At 45.8% G+C, this 20,836-nt stretch overlaps 1 protein-coding gene across 5 annotated transcripts in view; it reads left to right on the plus strand.

Moving 5' to 3' along the window:
• OPCML (opioid binding protein/cell adhesion molecule like) overlaps positions 1–20,836 on the plus strand; it is a 764,421-nt gene that overhangs the window by 376,031 nt on the left and 367,554 nt on the right. Inside the window, exon 2 of one of the 5 annotated variants that reach the window (XM_045585434.1) lies at positions 16,703–16,787. In XM_045585434.1, the coding sequence (XP_045441390.1) occupies positions 16,703–16,787 (85 nt within the window). Of the gene's footprint in view, positions 1–16,068; positions 16,788–20,836 lie in introns of those variants that run through there. The other 4 variants (XM_045585433.1, XM_045585432.1, XM_036449159.2 and 1 more) reach the window with 4 other exon arrangements.

A 20,836-nucleotide genomic window follows, 5' to 3' on the forward strand; every position in this document is an offset into this window, starting at 1 on the left:
AAAGCAAGCCCTCATAAACAAAAATAACTAACACCCATGGAGCCTGACAATTTATGAAACGCTTCCCCATTTATTATTTTATTAGACATCCCAATGGCCTTGAAAAATACATACTGATGAGAGATGCTAATCCCACTTCTATAAATAAGAGAATTCAAGGCCTGAGATCCGGAGAGATGGCGCTGTGTCAGCCGGGCAGGGAGGAGTAGAGCACGTGAAGGGAGAGGGTCTTCAGAGTCAATATTCAGTGCTTTCTGCCAGGAACTGCATTGCTCCCCAAACCAGGAACCTTTATGAAAGCGTAGATGGCTGAAACTGGTTTGGCTCAGTGGATAGAGTGTTGGTCTGCAGACTCAAAGGTCCCAGGTTTGATTCTGGTCAAGGACATGTACCTTGGTTGCAGGCACATCCCCAGTAGGGGGCGTGCAAGAGGCAGCTGATCCATGGTTCTCTCTCATTGATGTTTCAATGTTTCTAACTCTGTATCCCTCTCTCTTCCTCTCTGTAAAAAAATCAATAAAATATATTTTTAAAAAAAGTATAGATGGCTGCATCTGAAGATGCTGCCTCTTTCTACTCCTTTTTAAAATGAGGCATTCCACAACTGCTTATTAATATAATTGGCAGCAAAGTGAGAGCATTGCTTTTTTTTTTTTTTTTTTTTTTTGGTCTTGAACTTTAAGAGGTAACTTAATAAATAAATGAGTAAATAAGTAAGAAACACCTGAGGAAAGTAGCTGAACCTGGTCTTCTGTTTCTAACAGAATCATAAATGCCAGAAAGTGCTAGAGATGATTTATTATCTTGTTATTATAAGTGACTGGGAAGCTTTCAATGGATCCTTGATAATTTCTAGCAGCTGCATTAAATCAGAAACTCTATTAGCTATTACAAAACCATCATCCCATATTTCTGCAAATGAGCATGGACACTTGATGGGGATTTGGAGCTGTTGGTTGCTCCGTGCGCTAACCTCCTGTCTGGCCTCCAAAGAGCAAATACACACAAGTCCCGGTGGCATGCTGTTGGGCACATTAGCTGTTAGTGATTAATATATGGCTTATTATGGGATGTATTCCTGTTGGGAGAAATAGGTCCCTTTCGCAAACGCCACTTCATTAAAAGGGCAGGAACTGAGGCATAATCAAATGCTGTGTGCCGAGTTTAGGCCATTCCATCAACTTCATTCTACCTGGCCTGATCTCCAAATCTGGTAAGAACAGAATAAATAACCAATGACACCTAAATCAGCTGTAAATCGCTGGCACCTCTTCTCTTTATTCTGATCTCTGCAATAGAATGTACCTTGGACGACTCACTCTCTCAGGACAGGGTAAACACCTGACATTGAGCAAGTAGTAAGCGTCAAAAGCAGACCTTGCTAAATCTTTGACTACAGCTTTGATTTCCTATCTCAGGAGTGAGCCAGGCAGATATGAGTTAAGTGCAATCTGATGGAGGCCACTAGGAGAGATGCCTTCCAAGAATATATGGCTTCTATATCTGGGCACCTCCTGGAGTAGGAGAAGCACAGTGAGAAGAGGGGCAGATGTTGGCCACAGGAAATGTCTAACTGGGTGCAATAAAGCAGGAATTTAAGAGAAATACATTTTATAGGATTTAGTAATGAATTGAATACAGGTAGTGTGGTTTCTTTCTTGAAAACCTGGATGGACATCCTGTCTGGAGGAATTAGATAAATCAAGGGAATAGTGAAAGTTATATTTTTAGGAGGCTCTTCTTAGATGTGGGCACACCCAAGCTTTCTGACCCGGGTTCCAGGTGGCAGGCAGCTCTAAGCATGTGAATGCCATTCTTTCCCATCCACAACGTTCTGTGCCAAAGGTATCCAACGTCAGGTCTCTTATACGGGTACTTGGTGCTTCAGACAGAGAGCACAAAGCTGGTTTTTCATGAGGATTGCAACTCTTTCAGAGCTAGGAACGACCTGCTCCAACCTCTGTTTCCGATCAGTAGCAAACGGAGCCCCTTGTCAGGCTGATGGTCCATGCCCATAGCCACCCCAGTGACAGGTGGTTTGAAAGAGGGTGGAGGGAAATGGAGGAACAAGCCTTTACAAGGAAAATGTCACCATTTCCAAAAGCCATATTACTTGACAGTTTCCCTTTGTGTTGTAGCAGCTGCTTAACATGACAAAAAATGGCTTTAATAAAAAGCACATCAGGAGATGCAGCAGCGGAAAATACACCCTTCTCCCTCCGCCATGTGGAGCACTTTCACGCAGCAGCGGGTGGGCGCTGGGGTCTGCTGGTTGCCAGTGGCTTCCAGACAGCCTCTGTGGTGCTGCAGTCCTTGCTTCGGCCAGGTTCCAGGTACAGAAAGCAGGGCACACGGCCACTGCTTTTATTTATTTTTTATGTATTATTATTATTTTTTATCCTCACCCGAGGATATTTTTCCATTGATTTTTAGAGAGAGACTGGAAGAGAGAGATGGAAAGACAGAGAGACATATCAATGTGAGAGAAACACATAGATTGGCTGCCTCTTGCACGAACCCTGACCAAGGCCCAGGCCAGGGAGGAGCCTGCAATCCAGATACGAATGTGCCTTTGACCAGAATCAAACTTCCACCCTGTGGTCCACAGGCCAATACTCTATCCATGGAGTCAAACTGGCTAGGGCTGTGGTTGGCAAAACTGCGGCTCGTGAGCCACATGAAGCTCTTTGGCCCCTTGAGTGTGGCTCTTCCACAAAATACCACGGCCTGGGCGAGTCTATTTTGAAGAAGTGGAGTTAGAAGAAGTTTAAGTTTAAAAAATGTGGCTCTCCAAAGAAATTTCAATCATTGTACTGTTGATATTTGGCTCTGTTGACTAATGAGTTTGCCGACCACTGGGCTCAGGTGTGCCTCTGGTTTTAGCAGAGAGGTATGTAGTGTGTGGCATGAGTGGCTTGCCCTTTCATTGAGAAAGCTGATAAAATGGGTTGAACTTTCAGAAAGCCACCTTGGAACTGGGTCGATTAACAGGTCCCATTTTACAACCTGGGAGCTGCCACCCTTCCCAATGAAAGCCACCCAAATCAGGAAGCCACTACTGTCCGGAAACTACTCCCCCTGCAAAGCTGCCTTGACCAGAATGTCACCCCATGTGTGCCTTGGTGGCAGGTTCGTGCTCACCGGCCCAAGTTCCCATAGGGTTCATGCAGGAGGCAACCACTGGATGTGTTTCTCTCACATTGATGTTTCTCTCTGTCTTTTTCACCCTCTCCATTCTCAAATAAATGAATGAATGAATGAATGAATGAATGAATGAATAAATAAATAAATAAATAAATTGATGGGAAAATATCCTCGGGTGAGAATTAACAACAATAAAAGAATAATATTATCCAGAATATGGGAAACAAAAAAGCACATATGGGAGGTTGTGTGTCATGTTTGAATAGGGTACTCATGGGAAAATGATTTATTAAAAATAAAACGTTTTAATAGCTGGAAGAGTAGGGATCTTATTATAAAGAGCCATGAAGGCCAAGAGAAATAATTTGAAATATGTTCTGGGAATATTGACATTTCAAATGAGATCAGTTTAATATTGTCTAGCATCAAGTGTCTATAATTATAGACTTTTCAGAACCTTGATAACAGATTGATCTCTTTTCAAAGTGAAGTGAGACCTAGATCTTAAAAACTTTTGTATTTTCATCTTTATCATTCCCTATATTAAAACACACCCTCCCCCAAAGAATGCTTATGTTAAAACATCTGAAGGCAAGACATCTACAAATATGACTAAAATATTTTTGATGTGGCTGTATAAATATCTCTCGAAGATTTTCAAAGATAAAATAAATTTGAAAGGGAAGAATGTGTTTTGAAACCACACAATGGATGTGTGAAGAGAAAGTGCCTTGATACATCTGGCCCTTAAAATGGAAGGTCAAGGGACATAAGAGCTGGAAACCACAAAGAGAGAAATGGCCAACTCATTAAACAAATACACAAGACAACAAACCATGTCTCAGAGAAGAGGCGGGGGCGGCAGTATCTAGAGTTGTCACAATATATTATTGAAAATATCCAGTTTTGAACAACAACAAAAAAATAATATGAAATATGGAAAGAATCAGTGAAGGGCAGTCCATACAAGAAAAAAAAAATGCAGGCAGCAAGAATTGCTTGTGAGAGAGCCCAGATATTATATTTAAACAAATAAACAGAAACTGTGCTAAACAAAGTAAAAGAAGGTATTGTGACAATGTCTCCATAAATAAAAAAATGTGAATAAAGATATAGAAGTTGTAAAAAATAAGAGATCCAAATAGTAGTGCTATAATTAAAAACTATAACTAAAAAATAAAAAAATTGGCTAACGGGGCTCAACAGTAGATTTCAGCACTGCCTGTGGCTAGGCCAATAAGGGTTTCCTTGGAAAGGATCCCAAGTAGCTAGCTTATCCTTCACCACGAGGATGGAAATGTCCTAAGTGCTAAACCAGAATTAACTGACTTAGTCCTAACAACAACCCTGTTAAGAGGGACTGCTGCTTTTTATTTTCAAGTGAGAAAAATGAGGTCGTGAGGATAAGTAACTTGCTCTGAGTTGTGCACCTCAGAGGCAGTAGGATCCAGCTTATCCTCTGGTTATCGAACTTATTTCCCAGTCTGGATCACCCACGCAGTGAGCAGTGAGAGATGCAGAAAGGTAGAGATGGTTAAGATCCTGGGGGAGAAAAAAAACAAGACAAAAAAACACCCAAAAACCACAAAACAAAACAAACTATCTAATTAGACAGATTAAAAATAGCACTTATGAAAAACAAGAATGCAAAATCCAGCATATTTAATAGAAAGCAATCAGTGATTAGAAATCAAATGGCCTGAGTTTGAATCCACCACGGTTTGTCTGGCTGTGTGGCTTTGAGCAAGTCACACTAACTTGCCGAGTCTCAGTATTTTGTTGTGTTTTTTTGTTTGTTTGTTTCCAAATGGTTATAAAAACACCTTCCTGTCTGGCCTTCAAGCAGGGGCACTGGATCTGCACAGCAGACATGATGTTACACAGTGTTATGTGGTAGATGGTGCCTTTGGGGAACCCCAGTGAGGACTGCAAGAAGGGGAGTCCTGGAAGTAGTGATGGGGAAAAGGAGGAGGAGAAAGCGTGCCAAGACAGGCTGGTGAGAAGACTGGGATTGAAATGGGCCAATATACTCTTCAGAGAGGTCCTACACATCCCAGACCCTACCTATTGACATCACCTCACGGCAAAATATGGAGGTTTTTCAGTTTTCAGCTAAGTTACTCTCAGTTTTCAGCTAAGAAACCTGAGGCTCTAAGAGGCTATGAGATAGGCCTTCCATTAACATACTCAGTGGTGGAACCAGGATTTGAACCCAACTCTAAACGATTCCAAAGTCTCTTACCATCATGTCGCCTGTTTGTCCATCATGCGTCCCTTAAGAAAAGCACAGCAGTTGAAGGAGATGGCAAGTCCATCTTTTAGCTGGTGATTCTTTTTTAAATGCTCAGTGGACCAGGAAGTTCATCAACCGCTGGATGCTGAGAGTCAGGATGAACCACTGGATGCTGAGAGCTGGAAGTTCATAAACCGCTGGATGCTGAGACCCAAGCCAGGGCAGCACCTCTAAGAACATTCCTGCCTCCTTTCCTTCTTGCTCCTCCCCATCAAGCCCTCTCTTCTTAGTCCAGTGTTTGGAGTCAGTGTTATTCAGACAAGGCCTGCTCAGAAAGAATTCTTTCCTTTATCCACGTTTTCTTTTTCTCCAGCTTCACTTGTCATCTGCATCTGGGTTTGCCCTCCGGGTTTTAGCACAAAATTTCCCACCAGCCTCCCACGGCTTCCCTCTCCACCGCAGCTGCTCGCCCAGAAGGGCACAGGCTGATTCCGCCTGCATAGTCTCTGACCTGTGCTGACACTCATGGGGAAACAGCCAACTGCAAGGCCAGGTGTGTCCAAAAGGGGGGTAAGACACAACTAGTGGCCCTAGGTTCTCAGGCTTCTAGCTCTAAGTGTGGTTAGGGCAGGAACAATATTCAAATGGAAAATAATAATAAATACTAATATAACAACAAGCACAGCCACCATTGGTAATAATGGTTTTATAATTATAATAGAAAAAAAAGAGTCAGTACTTATTGGCAACCTAGACCTTGGCTTCCTTGCCTGCCTTGATTTTCTCTTCTAGGTCAGAACAGGGAGTAAATGAAAACAGGAAGAACATCTGCAGGTGACCTTCTTGTCAACATTGTAAGACCACCTGTGGTGCAGGGGTCCCAGTGTCAATGAAATTGTCAAAAACAAAAACAAAAACAAAAACAAAAAACCTCATGACCACGAGTCAGATGTACATGCAGGAGTTTTTGGCATTAATGTCAGGTTAGCAAAGCTGATATCTCATCCAAAGTGTATGACACGACCAGAAGCTACCCTGCCCTGCATTTGAGGTCCTAAATCTGGAGAGTAGATGTCATGTCGGTGTCCCATGTCTTGGGCACAGGGGCAGGGGCTGGCGTCATGGCTGTGGTCCCACACCTGCAGACCCCTGTCCTCTGTCAAGCAGGCTGCTGTTTTGCCTGGCAGGTGAGACCATCTCTGTCTCTCACCCATCGGGGAAGGCAGACGGGTGGGTGTGTGCTACTCCCAAGGGCAGAGGTGCTGAAAGATGACTCAGCTAGCAGAGAGCTCTTGATTTAAAGTAAAAATTGTACAAAATAAAATAAGGACTGAAGATGGGAATGCAGTTAAGAACCTGGCGGTGACTAGACCCACACCATGGTAGGGCCTTCTCCAGAAGGAGGGCTGCCATGAAGCTTGGAACAATAAGGCTCAACACCAAAGCAGGGGAGGATGCGGACAGCAGTCTTAAAGATGGATTTGCACATGGAAGAAGTATCTTTAAAGTAAAGAGTAAGCGACTCTGTCTTTAAGTTGGTGCCCCCTCGAGATCAAATCTAAGAATAAGAGCCATGCTTTTCCTTTGGACCACAATTTCCCATTCTCTCCCTATTGTGTAGACTTAAAACCTTTTCCTCAAGCTCTGAGTGGGAACCACTGATTAGGCAAACTGCTGATGTAGGAGTAAAACGATTCTGTTGATCATGTGCGAGCTTGCTAATTGCAAAGAAACGTGCGCTCCCAGGCACACAGTCCTTTGTCTGTGAAATGCCATCTTTCCCAGGATGGGGGAGGGTGTATAGGTGGGGGAGCCCAGCCCCCAAGGGTCTGGTCCTGGGGCTCATTTCTGAGCTTTGCTTTCCACTTGCTCAGGCTTCTTCCTGAGATGACTCATCATCTATTGAGCAGTTTCCTTCAGTTAAAACAAAGCAACCTTCACTGAGAAGCTCCTGAGCATTGAACTTGGTGCTGAGGATATAGAAAGAGGCCCGATTCTTAATAAGTTTGCAAAGACACCATGTCTTGTGCTCACCGGGGCCGGATGTGTTCTAGTAAGTTACAGTAGGGAAGGATGCATTCCGAGGAAGTGCCTGACAAGGAGGCCATACTTGTGTCTAGGATACAGGATCTGCCCCAGGAAGTAGCCTTCGCACAGGGCCTTGACAATGAGGTTCGGAGTCTGCCCTGCAGAGGAGGGCAGTTCAAATGGGAGGAGCAGCACAGACAATAGCAGAGGAGACAGGAGCGCCAATGCTTTCACGCAATGGCCAGCGGGCCAGTGATGATCACGGATGTAGGGGCAATTACAGCTGAAAGGCAATTTGCAAATCAGCTAGTCCAGTGACTTATTTGATAGCTGAGGGAACCCAAAGTAGGAGAGGCGAACCAACTTATCCAAAGTCTCAAGTTCTGACCTGCTCTGTCCCTTGGCAACAGCACTCTCTGTGTATCTCTAGCCATCATTCTCTGGATGCTTTTACGTGATGGAGTTACCTCCATTTCACATCAGAGTGCATGGCCCTGGCTTTATCCTCCTGCCACGTCTACAACATATCATTCTGTTGGCTCTTCCACCTTACATGTATCCACCAGTCCACCACTGAGATGTTTTTCTATCAGACATGTATGTAGAAACTCTCACGTGTAGCCCTCTATACACCATTTGTTGATTTATTTGGCTCTTTAGAGCTACCCATTTCTTTGCCTTGCTCATCCTTAACATGCCAGTATTCTCGGTTGATTTAAGATGTGAAAATCGCAGAAGCAATTCTTCAGTTGTTTCAACATGCCTAGAAGCATAGTGTATGTTCTCAAGAAAACTATTTTTAGAACCCCCGGCCCAGCACCGTTAGTCTGTGTTAATTAAGATGAGAATGGCGAGGGTTCATTCCTGACAAACCCTTGCCACTTGCAGGAGGAAGTTTCACCTGCCCTACTCTGGAGTCTGGGGACCTCTGCTGCTGGTAGCCAGCAGCATCCGGTTATTTCCCTGGTTCTGCTGCCACAGGCCTGTGCTCACAGCCTAGTCCCTCACTCAGTCTATCTGAGGCTGCCCATCTGCAACCTGGTCTCGCTTCTCTGCAGACCCTCGGGAACAGGGGCCGACTGCACACACAAAGATGTCAGAGCAAATAATCGCGTCTGGGAGTTGTCAGAAGAAAAATCGGTGGAATCCAATGCAACACATTGCCAACGGGTGGGGCACGTTAGAAAGCGGGCTATCTTGACAGAGAAGTGTTGGAATTAATTCATAAACGTGTTGGGTGGAAATTAGCAGATGAGGATCTGCAAGGGGAGAAGCGATGGAGGGAGAGAGAGGAGGGAAGAGACCAGCAGATGGGGGGGGGGGAGGGAGACAGTGGGAAGTAGAGCAGAAGACACAGCTCTTTCACAGTCTTGCTTACTCTCAGCGGCAGCCTGTGGTTTGACAGGGATTCCGTCTGGCCCTGCTCATTCCTTCTCTGCTCCTCCCAGGACCTCTGCCATCGCATTGCCTGCTCCAGTCCTACCCCACCTCCCGCTTCACCGTAACTTGTGCTTCTCACACACAGGGGGTGCCCAGTGTATTAATAAAGGAACTTTCTCTATGCAAAACGCACTGAACTGCTGATATTCTCATAGTAAGGAGGGAAGAACTAGGACCTTATGGGGAGATCTTGCCCCCTGACATTGATCTTGTCCAAGTCACCCTCTCTGAGCCTCGGTTTTCTCCTGGTAAAGTTAGAATTTGTGAGCAATCTCAGAGAGCTATGCATAGAAGTCAGTTATCTCAGAATCTGGTACGCTGTATGCTTTCAGTAAGTATTATTATGATTGGCAGCAGTAGGAGTAGTCGAGTCTAAGTCTTTTCTCTGGTGTCTACACGTAATAGTTCAACTCTTCTAAAGAAAGGTCAAAAGGTCCAAATGAAGTGTTTAAGCTCAGTTTCATATTGAATCCATCCATCAGTTTCAGAGCCCTCAGATACTTGTGCCTACTTCCACTCCTTAATTGATGGTTGGAGATTTGCCACAGAATAGTGAGTCTATTAGATGATATTCCATTCTGGACCCAAAACAGACAGTCACCCGATATCATTTTGAAAGAAACACTGAGACCACTACATGTGAGATGAGACACGGCTGAGTTCTTTGTCCCCTCTATGACAAGTGTTTGCCCTGAAATACCTTCTCCCAATTTCCTTTCGACCTCCTCAGATTCCAGGGGGTCCTTCCACATCTATGCCTGCGAGGAATCTCATTGTATTTAGATTCTGATTTTTTTTGCCCAAGGTAGAGCCAGACAAATTAAAGCCACGTGCACACTTAGGACTCTAATGAAAATATTTTGGCCTCAGTGAACTTCATTTCCCCCTGGGTCTCAGAGGCCTCCTCCCCCACCACTTCAAGGAACAACTAGCACTTCCCATAAAATCCATTTATAGGAAAGCACTAGCTCTTCCAAGTGTTTTGCAATTTTAATTTTTGAAACTCTAATTGGGCTTTGTCTTTAGACAAAGAGAAGTTAGACATTGGCTTGCCTAACATAAATCTACCAGGGGAGGGGCTAGAGGGGCTTTTTCCTCCCTTTCCTTTTCTCTGAGGTTCCTGAAGGAATACTTATTGAATCCTTTTAGGAAGGTTTCTGCAAAGGGAAGCTGAGATGTGCGATCGTTAATTTAGCGTGTGAACTTGGCTAGGCCACCATACTCAGGAATTTGGTGAAACATTCTTCTAGATGGTTCTGTGGAGTTATCATTCTAGATATTTCTGTGAAGTTGTGTGTGTGTGTGGTTTTTTTTTTTTTTTTGTGTGTGTGTGTGTGTGTGTGTGTGTGTGTTTTTAAGAAGAGATTAACATTCAAAGTAGTAGACTGAGTAGAGCAGATGGCCTGTGATGAGGGTAGGCCTTTTCGATTAGTTGAGGGTTTTAATAGATAATATTGACCTCCCCTGAAAAGAGAATTATGGCAAAAGCTAGCCTTCGGGTTTGCACTGCAGCATTTTTCTTCTCTGGGTCTCCAGCCTATTGTCCTGACTGCAAATTCTGATCTTGCCAGTCTATACCATTCCTTCAGCCAGTTCCTTAAAATAACTCTCTCTCCCCCTCTCTCTTTCTCTCTTTCTCTCCTTCTCTCCCTCTCTCTCTATCTCCCTCTCTCCCTCTGTCCCTCCATCTCTCTTTCTTTCTACACACACACACACACACAAACACAGACTTTGGAACCTTGGTTCTCAAATTTAATTCCTTTCATAAGACTGTTTGTGAAGCAGTGTATTTGAAAATGAAATCATTTTTTCCCATTAGAAATAATCTAAATTGAATTAATCCATTCCAGACCCTGTTTAGCTTTCCTTATATATAGTACATGTCTAAATTCTATGGTTGTTCTCAAAACATTTCTTTTCACTTTGCTGCTATCGATAACCTTCTTAGGACCCATGGAAACTTAAAGTATATTATATATATGTATAATATGTATATATATATATATATATATATATATATCCTTATGTTCAACATTTTTCATTTAGTCAAGTAATGTCCTCCACTCAGTATCAATTATCCTTACTATTTCTTTGTGATTGGCCATATCATCCACTCAGTTGCCAATATCAGAAAGCAAATAACAGCATGATTCTGCCTTGTCTCTAAAGTGGATTTAATAGTCACAACCTTTGAGCAGCTTTCTGAGAACCCCAATCTAGAGTAGATGGCCCAGCTCTGAGATGTTGTATAACCTTGAACATTTTTACTCTAAATCCTGTCTTATGGTACTACTGATTTATTTCCCATACTAGACTATTAACTCCTTGTGGGAAAGTGATATATCATATTCTTTGCATCCCTAGGCCCAGAAAACGGTGACGGTGTTCAATGAATTTTTCTTTAAAAAAAGAAAAAAGAAAAAAAAGCTTGATTGAATTAGTTAGCAAGATAAATGTATGATAGAAAAAAGTGTTTGGCAAATGAAATAAGATTTCAGGTAACTAACACAAAACAAAGTTCTTCTCTAACACCAAGATATCAGGTTTATTTTATTTTATTTTATTTTAATATTTTATTGTTTTCAGAGAGGAAGGGAGAGGGAGAGAGTGAGAAACATCAATGATGGGAGAAAACCATTGATTGGCTGCCTCCTGCATGCCCCCTACTGGATCAAGCCCACAACCGGGGCATGTGCCCTTGACTGGAATCGAACCTGGGACTCTTCAGTCCCCAGGCAGATGTTCTATCCACTGAGTGAAACCAGTTAGGGTGAGAGCAGGTTCATTTTAGCAGGCTGGAGGTAAGGCCCAGGTAAAGAGCATCTGAGCAGCTACTTATTGAGCATTTACTGCATGCCAAGCTCTCTGTGAACATATCTGACATCCAACTTGTTTAATTCTTCAAAGAGAGGGAAAGTCTAGTGTTGCCCAACCAACCAGTGAGAACATTTGGGCTTAGAAAAGTCTTGTGCCTTTTCTGAGGTCCCTGCTCCTGAGTGGCAGGTCCAGATTCAGAGCCCGGCCAACTGACCCTGACGGGTGCTCTCTCAGCCACACACTGGCTCTGTGGGTGGACTGTTCCATTTTCTATCTGTCGGGAGGGGCGGGACTACTGTCATAACTCCCATGGAGCATTTAAAAAACACATTTTATGGCTTGTAGGTCTCAATGTAATGTTTTTTGTTATTTGATTTGTGGAAGTATATGGAGTGTGACTATGAAGTAATGAGGCTGGTTTTATTGAGTGGTTGGTGGAACTGGGTCCCTTCACAGGAGTCTGCTGCCTTGCTGGAAAGCAATATCTTAACAATACCGTGGGTGGCAAACTGCGATTCGCGAGCCACATGTGGCCCTTTGGCCCCTTGAGTGTGGCTCTCCACAAAATACCACGGCCTGGGTGAGTCTATGTTGAAGAAGTGGCGTTAGAAGAAGTTGAAATTTAAAAAATTTTGGCTCTCCAAGAAATTTCAATCATTGTCCTGTTGATATTTGGCTCTGTTGACTCATGAGTTTGCCTACCACTGCCTTAACACAATCAATGCCTTGTGATGTCACACTGCCAGGGAGCATGGGGGCCAGTGAGGAAGTGAGATGTAGGCAGCAGAGTCCCCAGTGGGTCAGAGCTGGAGCCTCTGCCTTCTGAGTCACTAAGGGGACAGGCCTGAGTTTCTCATGCAGCCAATAGCTGCTGTGCTTACTTGGTACCAGGCTCCAGTCCATGGTACAGGAGTCAGGAATGCGCAAAGCAAACACCTGCTCTTGGGACCTTGCGATTCTAATAGGAGAAAGGCAGTCACACACATGCACACACATCCGAAGAGTCAGATAAGGGGCTGAAGTCCTATCCGGTGAATTCTCTAGCTATCAGTAGATCACTTTATCACTATTGGGAAATTCCTTAAAAGGATCTTTCTTTAATGCAAATCTTATGTGCCTTATTCTTGTTGGTGTTGTTCTTATTTTTAGTTTTATTGTCCACTGGATTATTATTATTTTTTTTTTACTTTTCATTTTTATATATATTTTTTATTATTGATAGTATTATAGGTATCTCCCATTTACCCCCTGCTCCTTACCACCCCCCCCTTCTCCCAACCTGTCATTGGGTTGTTTTTGTTGCTTTGTTTGTTGTGGTCAATTTAAGTAATTTTGCCTCTATAAACATACCATACATAAGTAATTTTGGCTTAGAGAAAGGGGAAGAAACCAACAGTGAGCACTGCCATTCTGTCGGCACTGCGAGAAGAGTTTCCACATGTATCCTCCATGCACATGTATTGTCCGTCCACATGTATCATCCACTTTCATTCTCATGGCAACCCTGTGCAGAAGCTCTTCTTAACCCTGTTTACAGATGGGAAGATACAGAGTCAGAGAGGATCAGCGATGTGTCCAAGATTGCAGATCTTATAAGGCAGAGCTGGGACCTGAAGCATGAAATTTAATTCATGCCCAATATCATTCTTTCCGCTAGCCCATGATGTAGAGTCCTGTGTTAGAAAGGATGTGATGTGGTCTCTGACGGAAAGAACAGGACAATACTAAAGTCTGGCCTCGTGCCAGCAGCAGACTAGGAATACCTTTACCAAACATTTGCCTCAGTTAGCAAGAGAAATGATGGTCCTCATGCTTACCTAGCGCCCATCCTGTGTGCAGCTATTCTGTTGGGATTGCTGGGGGGTTTAAAGAGGACGCTACTTGTGTCTCATCCCAAGTATTGTGTCTGGCACGTGTTGCCATTCTTGGAACGTTCTGGAGCCTAAAGACTGAACCCAGTGGAGCCTTGCTTCTCTCTTCACTAGCGGACCTTTCTAGTTTCCTTCACTTCCTGTCCTGAGGGCCCCACAGAGACGATTCTCAGGCTAAGCCACAGATAATCATCTTTGGCCACTTCACCCCCTGAGTCCTTCCTTCCTTCCTGAGGGAGGGAGGGAGAGAAGGAGAGAAGGAGGGAGGGAGGGAGGGAGGCTTCTGTAATCTACATATGCATCACACGGGATTTTCACTTTGTGATTCTGCCTAGTGCACATGCCGAACAGCTGGGTGCAGCCTTCTCTCAGATAAACACAAGCTGTAAGTTTTCCTTGTTTATGAATAACACACAGTTTGAAATTGCTTTTACAAGTGGATACAAATTTCATTAGATAAATTCAGATGCTTCTGTTGGATCCAGAACTCCCAGTCACCACCCTCGTCTGGGCAGCCCCTGCAGGGTACAATGAAACCTCATTAGAAACCACTTCTGAGTCTTGGGTGATTTCTAATTCTGAAGTTGGGTCCCCTCTAGATTCAAAGAGAGACCTGCCCTGTTTCTCATCCCCCCCCCCCCTCTCTCTCTCTCTCTCTCACACACACACACACACACACACCTTTCAGATAGCTTGGGAATTCACTCTTGCAACCCCTGCCTCTATAAACATACCACTTCTGGAGTCACCCTACCGCAGGAAATTCTACTTGGGAATTACCAATTCAACTTGGGAATCATCCTCAATTCCTTCCTTGTCCACAACCCCCACATCCAAACCCTCAGGAAGTCCTAAACACAATGGTATTTTCAAACTACACACCTCATCTCTCCACTTCCCTCCATCACCATTGCTCCCATCATTTAGTCCCTCTTCTCCTCCCTGCTTCCGGTCTATACACCTGTGATACATTCTTTGTACAACAACAAAAATGAAATTGCAAAACTGTACCCATTAGATTCGGTCACCTCTCTGCTTGAAGTTTTCCAAAGTGAGTGCTCTGGAAGCAACTCTGCATTTTGTATTACAGATCTCCCTAAATAGCAAGATGTCTATGGGCTTTGAATCAAAGCTCTCATTTAAAACAGAGCAATGACTTCATTTTCCTGATATCATTTTTACATGTCACCATTTGTTATCAAAAGAAAATGGGAGTTATGCCATCTCATCATAATTTATGATTACTAAAAACATCCACTGTGTTAAGTGTGTACCTCATGAATTGTCACCTGCTATTAACCATGTTTTTTTTTTTTGTTTGTTTTTTCTGCACTTGGTAATACTTGGGCAGATTCTGGAGAAATTAATCTGAGTCCCAAAGGAAGTGCTAGTCTGGCCTCTGAGAATGCTCTTGCCAAGTCCCCTCCCAGTGCCCACATGTGCCACATCGTGTTATGGTCATATTTCCATAGAAAGCCGGAAATCAGCCCAATACTTTTTGGGACCTGTCTTTCCCCAGCTCTTGCTTTTTATTTTATTTTATTTATTTATTTATTTATTTATTTATTTTTATTTTTATTTTTTTAAATTAGATACTCAAATAGTAAGCATGGAATAGGATGAGGATTATTTATATTGTGTGGTAAGGAATTTCAGATTCATCAGTTTGGGAGACAGAGCAAGTCAAGGGCCATGGGCACTTCCCGTGTGAGCCATCAGGGCAGAAAGAGTGTCCCAGCTCCTTGTATAGACAGGCCCAGGGGCTCTGCTGTGATCTGTGGCTCGGCCAGGCAGAGAAGGGACCGACTCAGTACTGGACTTACACATGGGACCTCTTCAGCCGCCTGGGAAACTTAGCTCATCTCAGAGTTTGGCAACTTCTGCCAAGACATCCAACGAGGGAAGGTGCTAGCATCCATTCCCAATTTGCAGCTTTCCCCAAATTTCCCCCCTTCCCCTTTCCCTTCCCCCCCCCTCTCCAGCAGCCCTGCTCCACCTGCCTGCCAGCAGCTGAGCCACCTGGAGTGCGCTCCTTTCTCTCCCTGGCTCTGGGGATTGGGGATAGTTGAGCCTGGCCCAAGCATCCACCTGGGTCCCTATTGGGCTCCCTGCCCCTGTGGATGTGGCGCTGCTCCCAGTCCCAAGACCCAAGCCCCTGCCCAGCACCTGGCACTGGAGAAAGTGGTGGTCAGCGATGGAGCTGCTGCCATGACAACCTGGGCTTGGGGGCTGCTCCTGGGAGGAAGGCAGTGTGCAGGCTGGGGTGGCTCCTGAAGGCGGCATCTGGCGCCCGCCATCCCCTGGAGGAGGAGGGGGCGCAGCCTCTCCCAGCTCCCCTGTGCCCAAGTCTGCACCTAGCAGGTGTGCTTAGCGGGCTGACAGCGGGGCCCCGGGCGGCCAGTGCTCTCTGGGCTAAGGGGAGAAAGTACAGGGTCCGGGGTTCTAGGAGGATCCATCCCCGAGCCCGCCTCCTGTCCCCTCCTGGAACTTTGTACCGCCTCTGGGTACCACGTAGGAGACCTGGGCTGTGGACCAACCCAGCTCCCCATCAGTGCGATCCAATAAAGCGTTTTCTCCTCTCTCCGAGGCAGCAGCGTTTTACGGCATCGCCTTTCTGCCAGACTTGCCTGGCTTCTCTGGGTTATAAACTTTTGATGCCAGACCTCTGCAGAGCCTGCCCCACTGCATTGTAAAGTAGCATCTCCTCGGAGAGAGAGGCAGAGAAGGAGCAGCCCGTGGTGACCTTCATCCCTGCACCTTCCTTCCTGCTCTCCCTTCCAGGCTGCCTCCCGCCTCCCCGGGGAGCGGGGAGCGTCAAGAAAGCTCTTTTTTAGATGCAGGAGGGGCATCTGGTTCTGCCAGGCTGGAGAGCTTAGGCAGAAGAACCACTAGACTCCAGAGGGAGAGGCTGGACTCACTGCTTCTCCTCCTCCTCCTCCTCCCTCCCTCCCTGCGCCGCTGCCTGGCTCGCTCAGCCCTGCCTCTGCCCACACCGCTGCCTGAGACCCACCGGTGTGTGGGGCGGGGCCCCCCGGACCCTGCCCAGCGGCCCGGCGGCGTTCTGGGAAGTTGTGGCTGCCGAGGAGGATGGGGGTCTGTGGGTACCTGTTCCTGCCCTGGAAGTGCCTCGTGATCGTGTCTCTCAGGCTGCTGTTCCTTGTGCCCACAGGAGTGCCGGTGCGCAGCGGAGATGCCACCTTCCCCAAAGCGATGGACAACGTGACGGTCCGGCAGGGCGAGAGCGCCACCCTCAGGTAGGGAGCTGCACTTCAGCGGGGGTCTGAGCCTCTGGGCTGTGGTTCTATGAAGGGTGAGTGAGCAAGGGAGAGGAAGGCTTGGGAGGAGCAGGGAAGGGGACCTCTTGTACATGGTGTCACCTGACACTCCTCCTGGACAGGTGTGTCGTTGGCTTGAGCTTCTCTGGTCCTGGGTCTTAGAAGTGCACACAGAGGTCCATGCTTGGGACTCCGTCGTGGCTAGGAGTCTGGGACGTGACTAGATGCACTTTTGCCAAGGCGAGGATGGAGAGCCTTGGGATGGCCACCCTGGGGGTTTGGTCTGAGAAGGCTGGGTGTCTTGGTGGCTGTCTCACCTGCCAGCAGGTGTGTAATGAGGCAGGACCTGCTCAGGATGGGCTGCTGGCCCCGCTCAGAGAGACACCAGCAATCTCAGGCTCTGGAGTTGCTCTTGCTGGGCCATGGCCCCTGGGAGGCTGCTCAAGACTCAGACATCCATGTCAGCCATGCGTGGTGCGTGGTGCGTGGTGTGTGGTGTGTGGTGCTCCTGGGCCCCAATTATAAGTGATGAGGGCATTTTTTTTTTTTTTTATCTTTGCCGGCTCAGGACCAGGAGAGGGAACATGTAGCTTTTATGCAAGGACATCACTCCCGTGCAAAAAAGCACCACCGGAACGCTTTTTGTTTTACCTTAATGAGTTACAGAGAACCGCTTGCATGCCCCAGGCAGAGGATGGAGACGCTCGGAATATGAACCTTTGGGGACCGGACCTGCTGCGGCAGAGACTTTCATAAAAATGCAGCCCCAACTTTCCACCAGCTCAGCAGATACCATCTTTTATCCCTTTAATGAGGCAGCCCTGGTCCTGGGAGACAGATTCAGGGATGTCCCGGCTTCATTGGGGCTCGCAGTGTACACAGGGTGAATGCGTTTGCCCTGCCTGGGCCTTTGGCGGTTCGAGGGAAGAATAAAACATCCTGTCCCAGGCTCTGCAGCCAAAAGGCCTGGCTGCTCCGAGGAACGGAGGAGGGTGGGGTGTCCTTTCTGTTCTTCTCTCAGCTCCCCTGGTTGGACTCTCACTACCTCTGGACAAGCCTCTCCCCAGGGAAGGAACTGAAGGCCTTTTGAAGTGCCAGCAGTGATTTCCCCCAAAGGCCAAGGTTGGATTCTTGTCACTTTGGGTGGTTCTCTGCTACATTTTCTTGTGAGTTAGAGAATAGGTCCCGGGACCCTGGCTGCTGGAGTTCAGGGGCCTCAGGCTGAGAGAGAAAAGAAAAGGCTAGAGCCAGACCTCCTGATCATTGGGCATCCTTCTGTCCGTCTCAGAGTAGAGTGCCATCTGCCTATTTGATTGCCCCCCCCCCAAAAGCGTGGGGAGTCCCCTCCCCGGGAGATGGCTCTCAGGATGCTCATTAGCAATTGGCTCAATGGCTCTGAGTAGCACCATGTATGCACCTTCACCAAGGGAATGAATGCTGGTAACTGTTGCCAGGTGCGAAGTTATGTAGACGCTGCCAGGCGTCTGTCTCTTCTTATCTTCTCATCTACTTCCAGGGGGCAAAGAGGGCCAGCCTTCCTTGGGCCTCAGTGCTGACTTCCAGAATCCTCTGCCCTCTTCCTTCCCCTAAAAGTTACACTTGAACTTTCCACTCGCCAGGATGCAATAAGACCTCGCCACCAGCAGAGGGCCAGCTTCCGTCTACCTTATATTTATTTTCTTTGATTTTATTAGCTGCTGGCCTGTTTTCATGATCTTCAATTCTGATGTTTAGCAGCTGGGCTTGGTAATGGGAATGGGAGTGAAAAAAAAGGCAGCGCTGAATAGTTGCTTTTGTGTGCTTTGTTTAAAGGGGGGAAAAACAACAGCAACACAAAAAGCCCTTCCCTGCTCAAGGATAACTGCTGTTACCTGATTGCATGCTTTGTTTTTTAAAAAGTGAGCACATGTGTTCTGTGGGTTTTGCCTCTCCTGTCTGTATAAGTTGCCCTGTGGTGCAGAAAGCCATCACATTATCCACAGCATTTTAATCTCTTTCTATCCATTTTTTTTCTTCTTTTTTACCTATTGAGTTCTTCTCTTTTATTACCTTCTTCATTTTTAGGAGATGCCTCTATTTTAAATGTTTGTTTTTCCCCCCAAAAAAGGCGAAATAATAATGAATCATAATGTACTTTCTTCTGTTTTGCCTTCACCACTTTAATTTTTATCATTTCCTGCTATCTTAAGTTTTGATTTCACTACTAGCACAGTGTTTCTTACAGCAACATACATATCCCCTGCTCATTTCTGGGGGTCTCCACCTCTCTCCTTTTGTTCTCTCTGCTCTGCTGGTTTGTTGGTGAAAGGCTGTGTTTCCATCTGGGAGAAGAACTTATTTGTCAGAACTCAGAGGGAGAATCCTTGCTCCCAGTCTCTGGAAGTCCATGGCTTCAACCCAGATAAAGGCCATGTTTTATTTTCCATTGGGTGATGCTTTTTTAAAGCAATGCCATTCTTGAGAATGGTCACTCTCTAGTCTTACAGATGTCCCACTGGGAGGAGGCAAGTGTTTGGGAATTTAGTGGCCCCAATGCATCAGATGCTCAGAATGTATTGAAAAAGCATTGAATGATTCCCACACCATCAGCCACAGCAAGTCTTTTCAAATGTGGCTGCGGTGGATCAAAGAATTCTGAGCATGTGTCTCCATCTCCAACAGTCACATTGAAGGCCAAGGACAGAGTAGGGTAAGCAAAGTGATGGAGAGAGCTGGGTCCCTCATTGAATTTCCCCGTGAGGAAATTGCCTCGCTTAGAGAAGGATGATTTTCTTCCTTAGAGACATCGATTTTCATGTGCTGGATCTTTGTTTTCATTGAAGGATGTTGGCCAACTGAAGTTCTGGACGTGGGTGAAACTCATTTGATCTAAGTGATGCCATATTATCTTTTCCATAATTACTTCAAAAGGTGACTGGGGAAGTAAAAAAATAATTATTTGAATATTGAGTTAGCTTGCCTCCTTGGAAGAGAAAGGATATGGAAATGGTGGTATTCACTATGTCTGAGTTATGGCTTCTATGAATCTGATTTGAATTCATTATTACAAATGGGCCCTCTTGGCCAGAATAATTTCATTACAATTATCTGCTGTTGGGTTAAAATGGTCAGAGCTTAGCTATGACAGGTCTGTGGAGTCCTGGGTCTAAATCATAGCCACATTGGAAGGAGCCCGGATGCTCAGGGTGGCCCACTATAGTGTCTACCTCAGTTGCACAGATGATGGTGGGATGTGCCTTCCTTGTGGGCCTCAGTCTCCTCTCATTGGCTTTCCTTCCTCACTGGGATCACATCATGAACACTTTGAGAGGTGTGAGGTAGGACAGAGACAGCAGTTGTTGCTGTAACTGTTCCTATAAATGGAACAAACTGTTGTTGTTTTAATTTTTCATATGGCGGGATAATCAGTTTTGCCGATCCAGCTTTGCTGATGTGGAGTTATGCTTTCAAATCTCTAGAATGCCCCTGAATTTTCATTAGGAGTCGGAGGAGCTAATCCCTTCAGAACCAAGTATCTGAGGGTTAGCTACTGCTGGGGACTAATCTGAGCAGCAGGATTTTGCCGATGCAGTGGGGCAAAAAGCTTTCTGTGCTTTGCCTGCGTGTTTCTCTGTATTTTGCACTCCCCATCAGAGGCTTTTGTTTTGGGCTAAATGAGAGAATTCAGACTAGGCAATAGGTTATTCAAAACCATTAAGGGACTTTGCATGTTAGTGCTTAAGTTGCCGAAGTCCAGTGAGGACTTGGAGAAGTGCAAAGGCTTTGCTCTTGGTGCCGCTGGCCTGGCTACATATGTCACTGCTGGGCTCCTTGCCAATGGAATCAAAGCTCTGGAGGGGGCACGGGTGTGGGCATTTAACAGCTCCTTCCTGTGTGTTTAATATGGAGCCGGAGTCGAGACCCACTGCCTTAACGCTCTTTCCTGCCCCAGAGCACCTGAGCAAGGCTGGTCTCTAGGGGACCTACCCCCACATACGTGTCTCCTCTGTGCCTGTACATACCCTGTTTTCCTGAAAATAAGACAGTGT

This window comes from Pipistrellus kuhlii, unplaced genomic scaffold, assembly GCF_014108245.1.
Source record: "Pipistrellus kuhlii isolate mPipKuh1 unplaced genomic scaffold, mPipKuh1.p scaffold_m20_p_20, whole genome shotgun sequence".
Taxonomy (NCBI): domain Eukaryota; kingdom Metazoa; phylum Chordata; class Mammalia; order Chiroptera; family Vespertilionidae; genus Pipistrellus; species Pipistrellus kuhlii.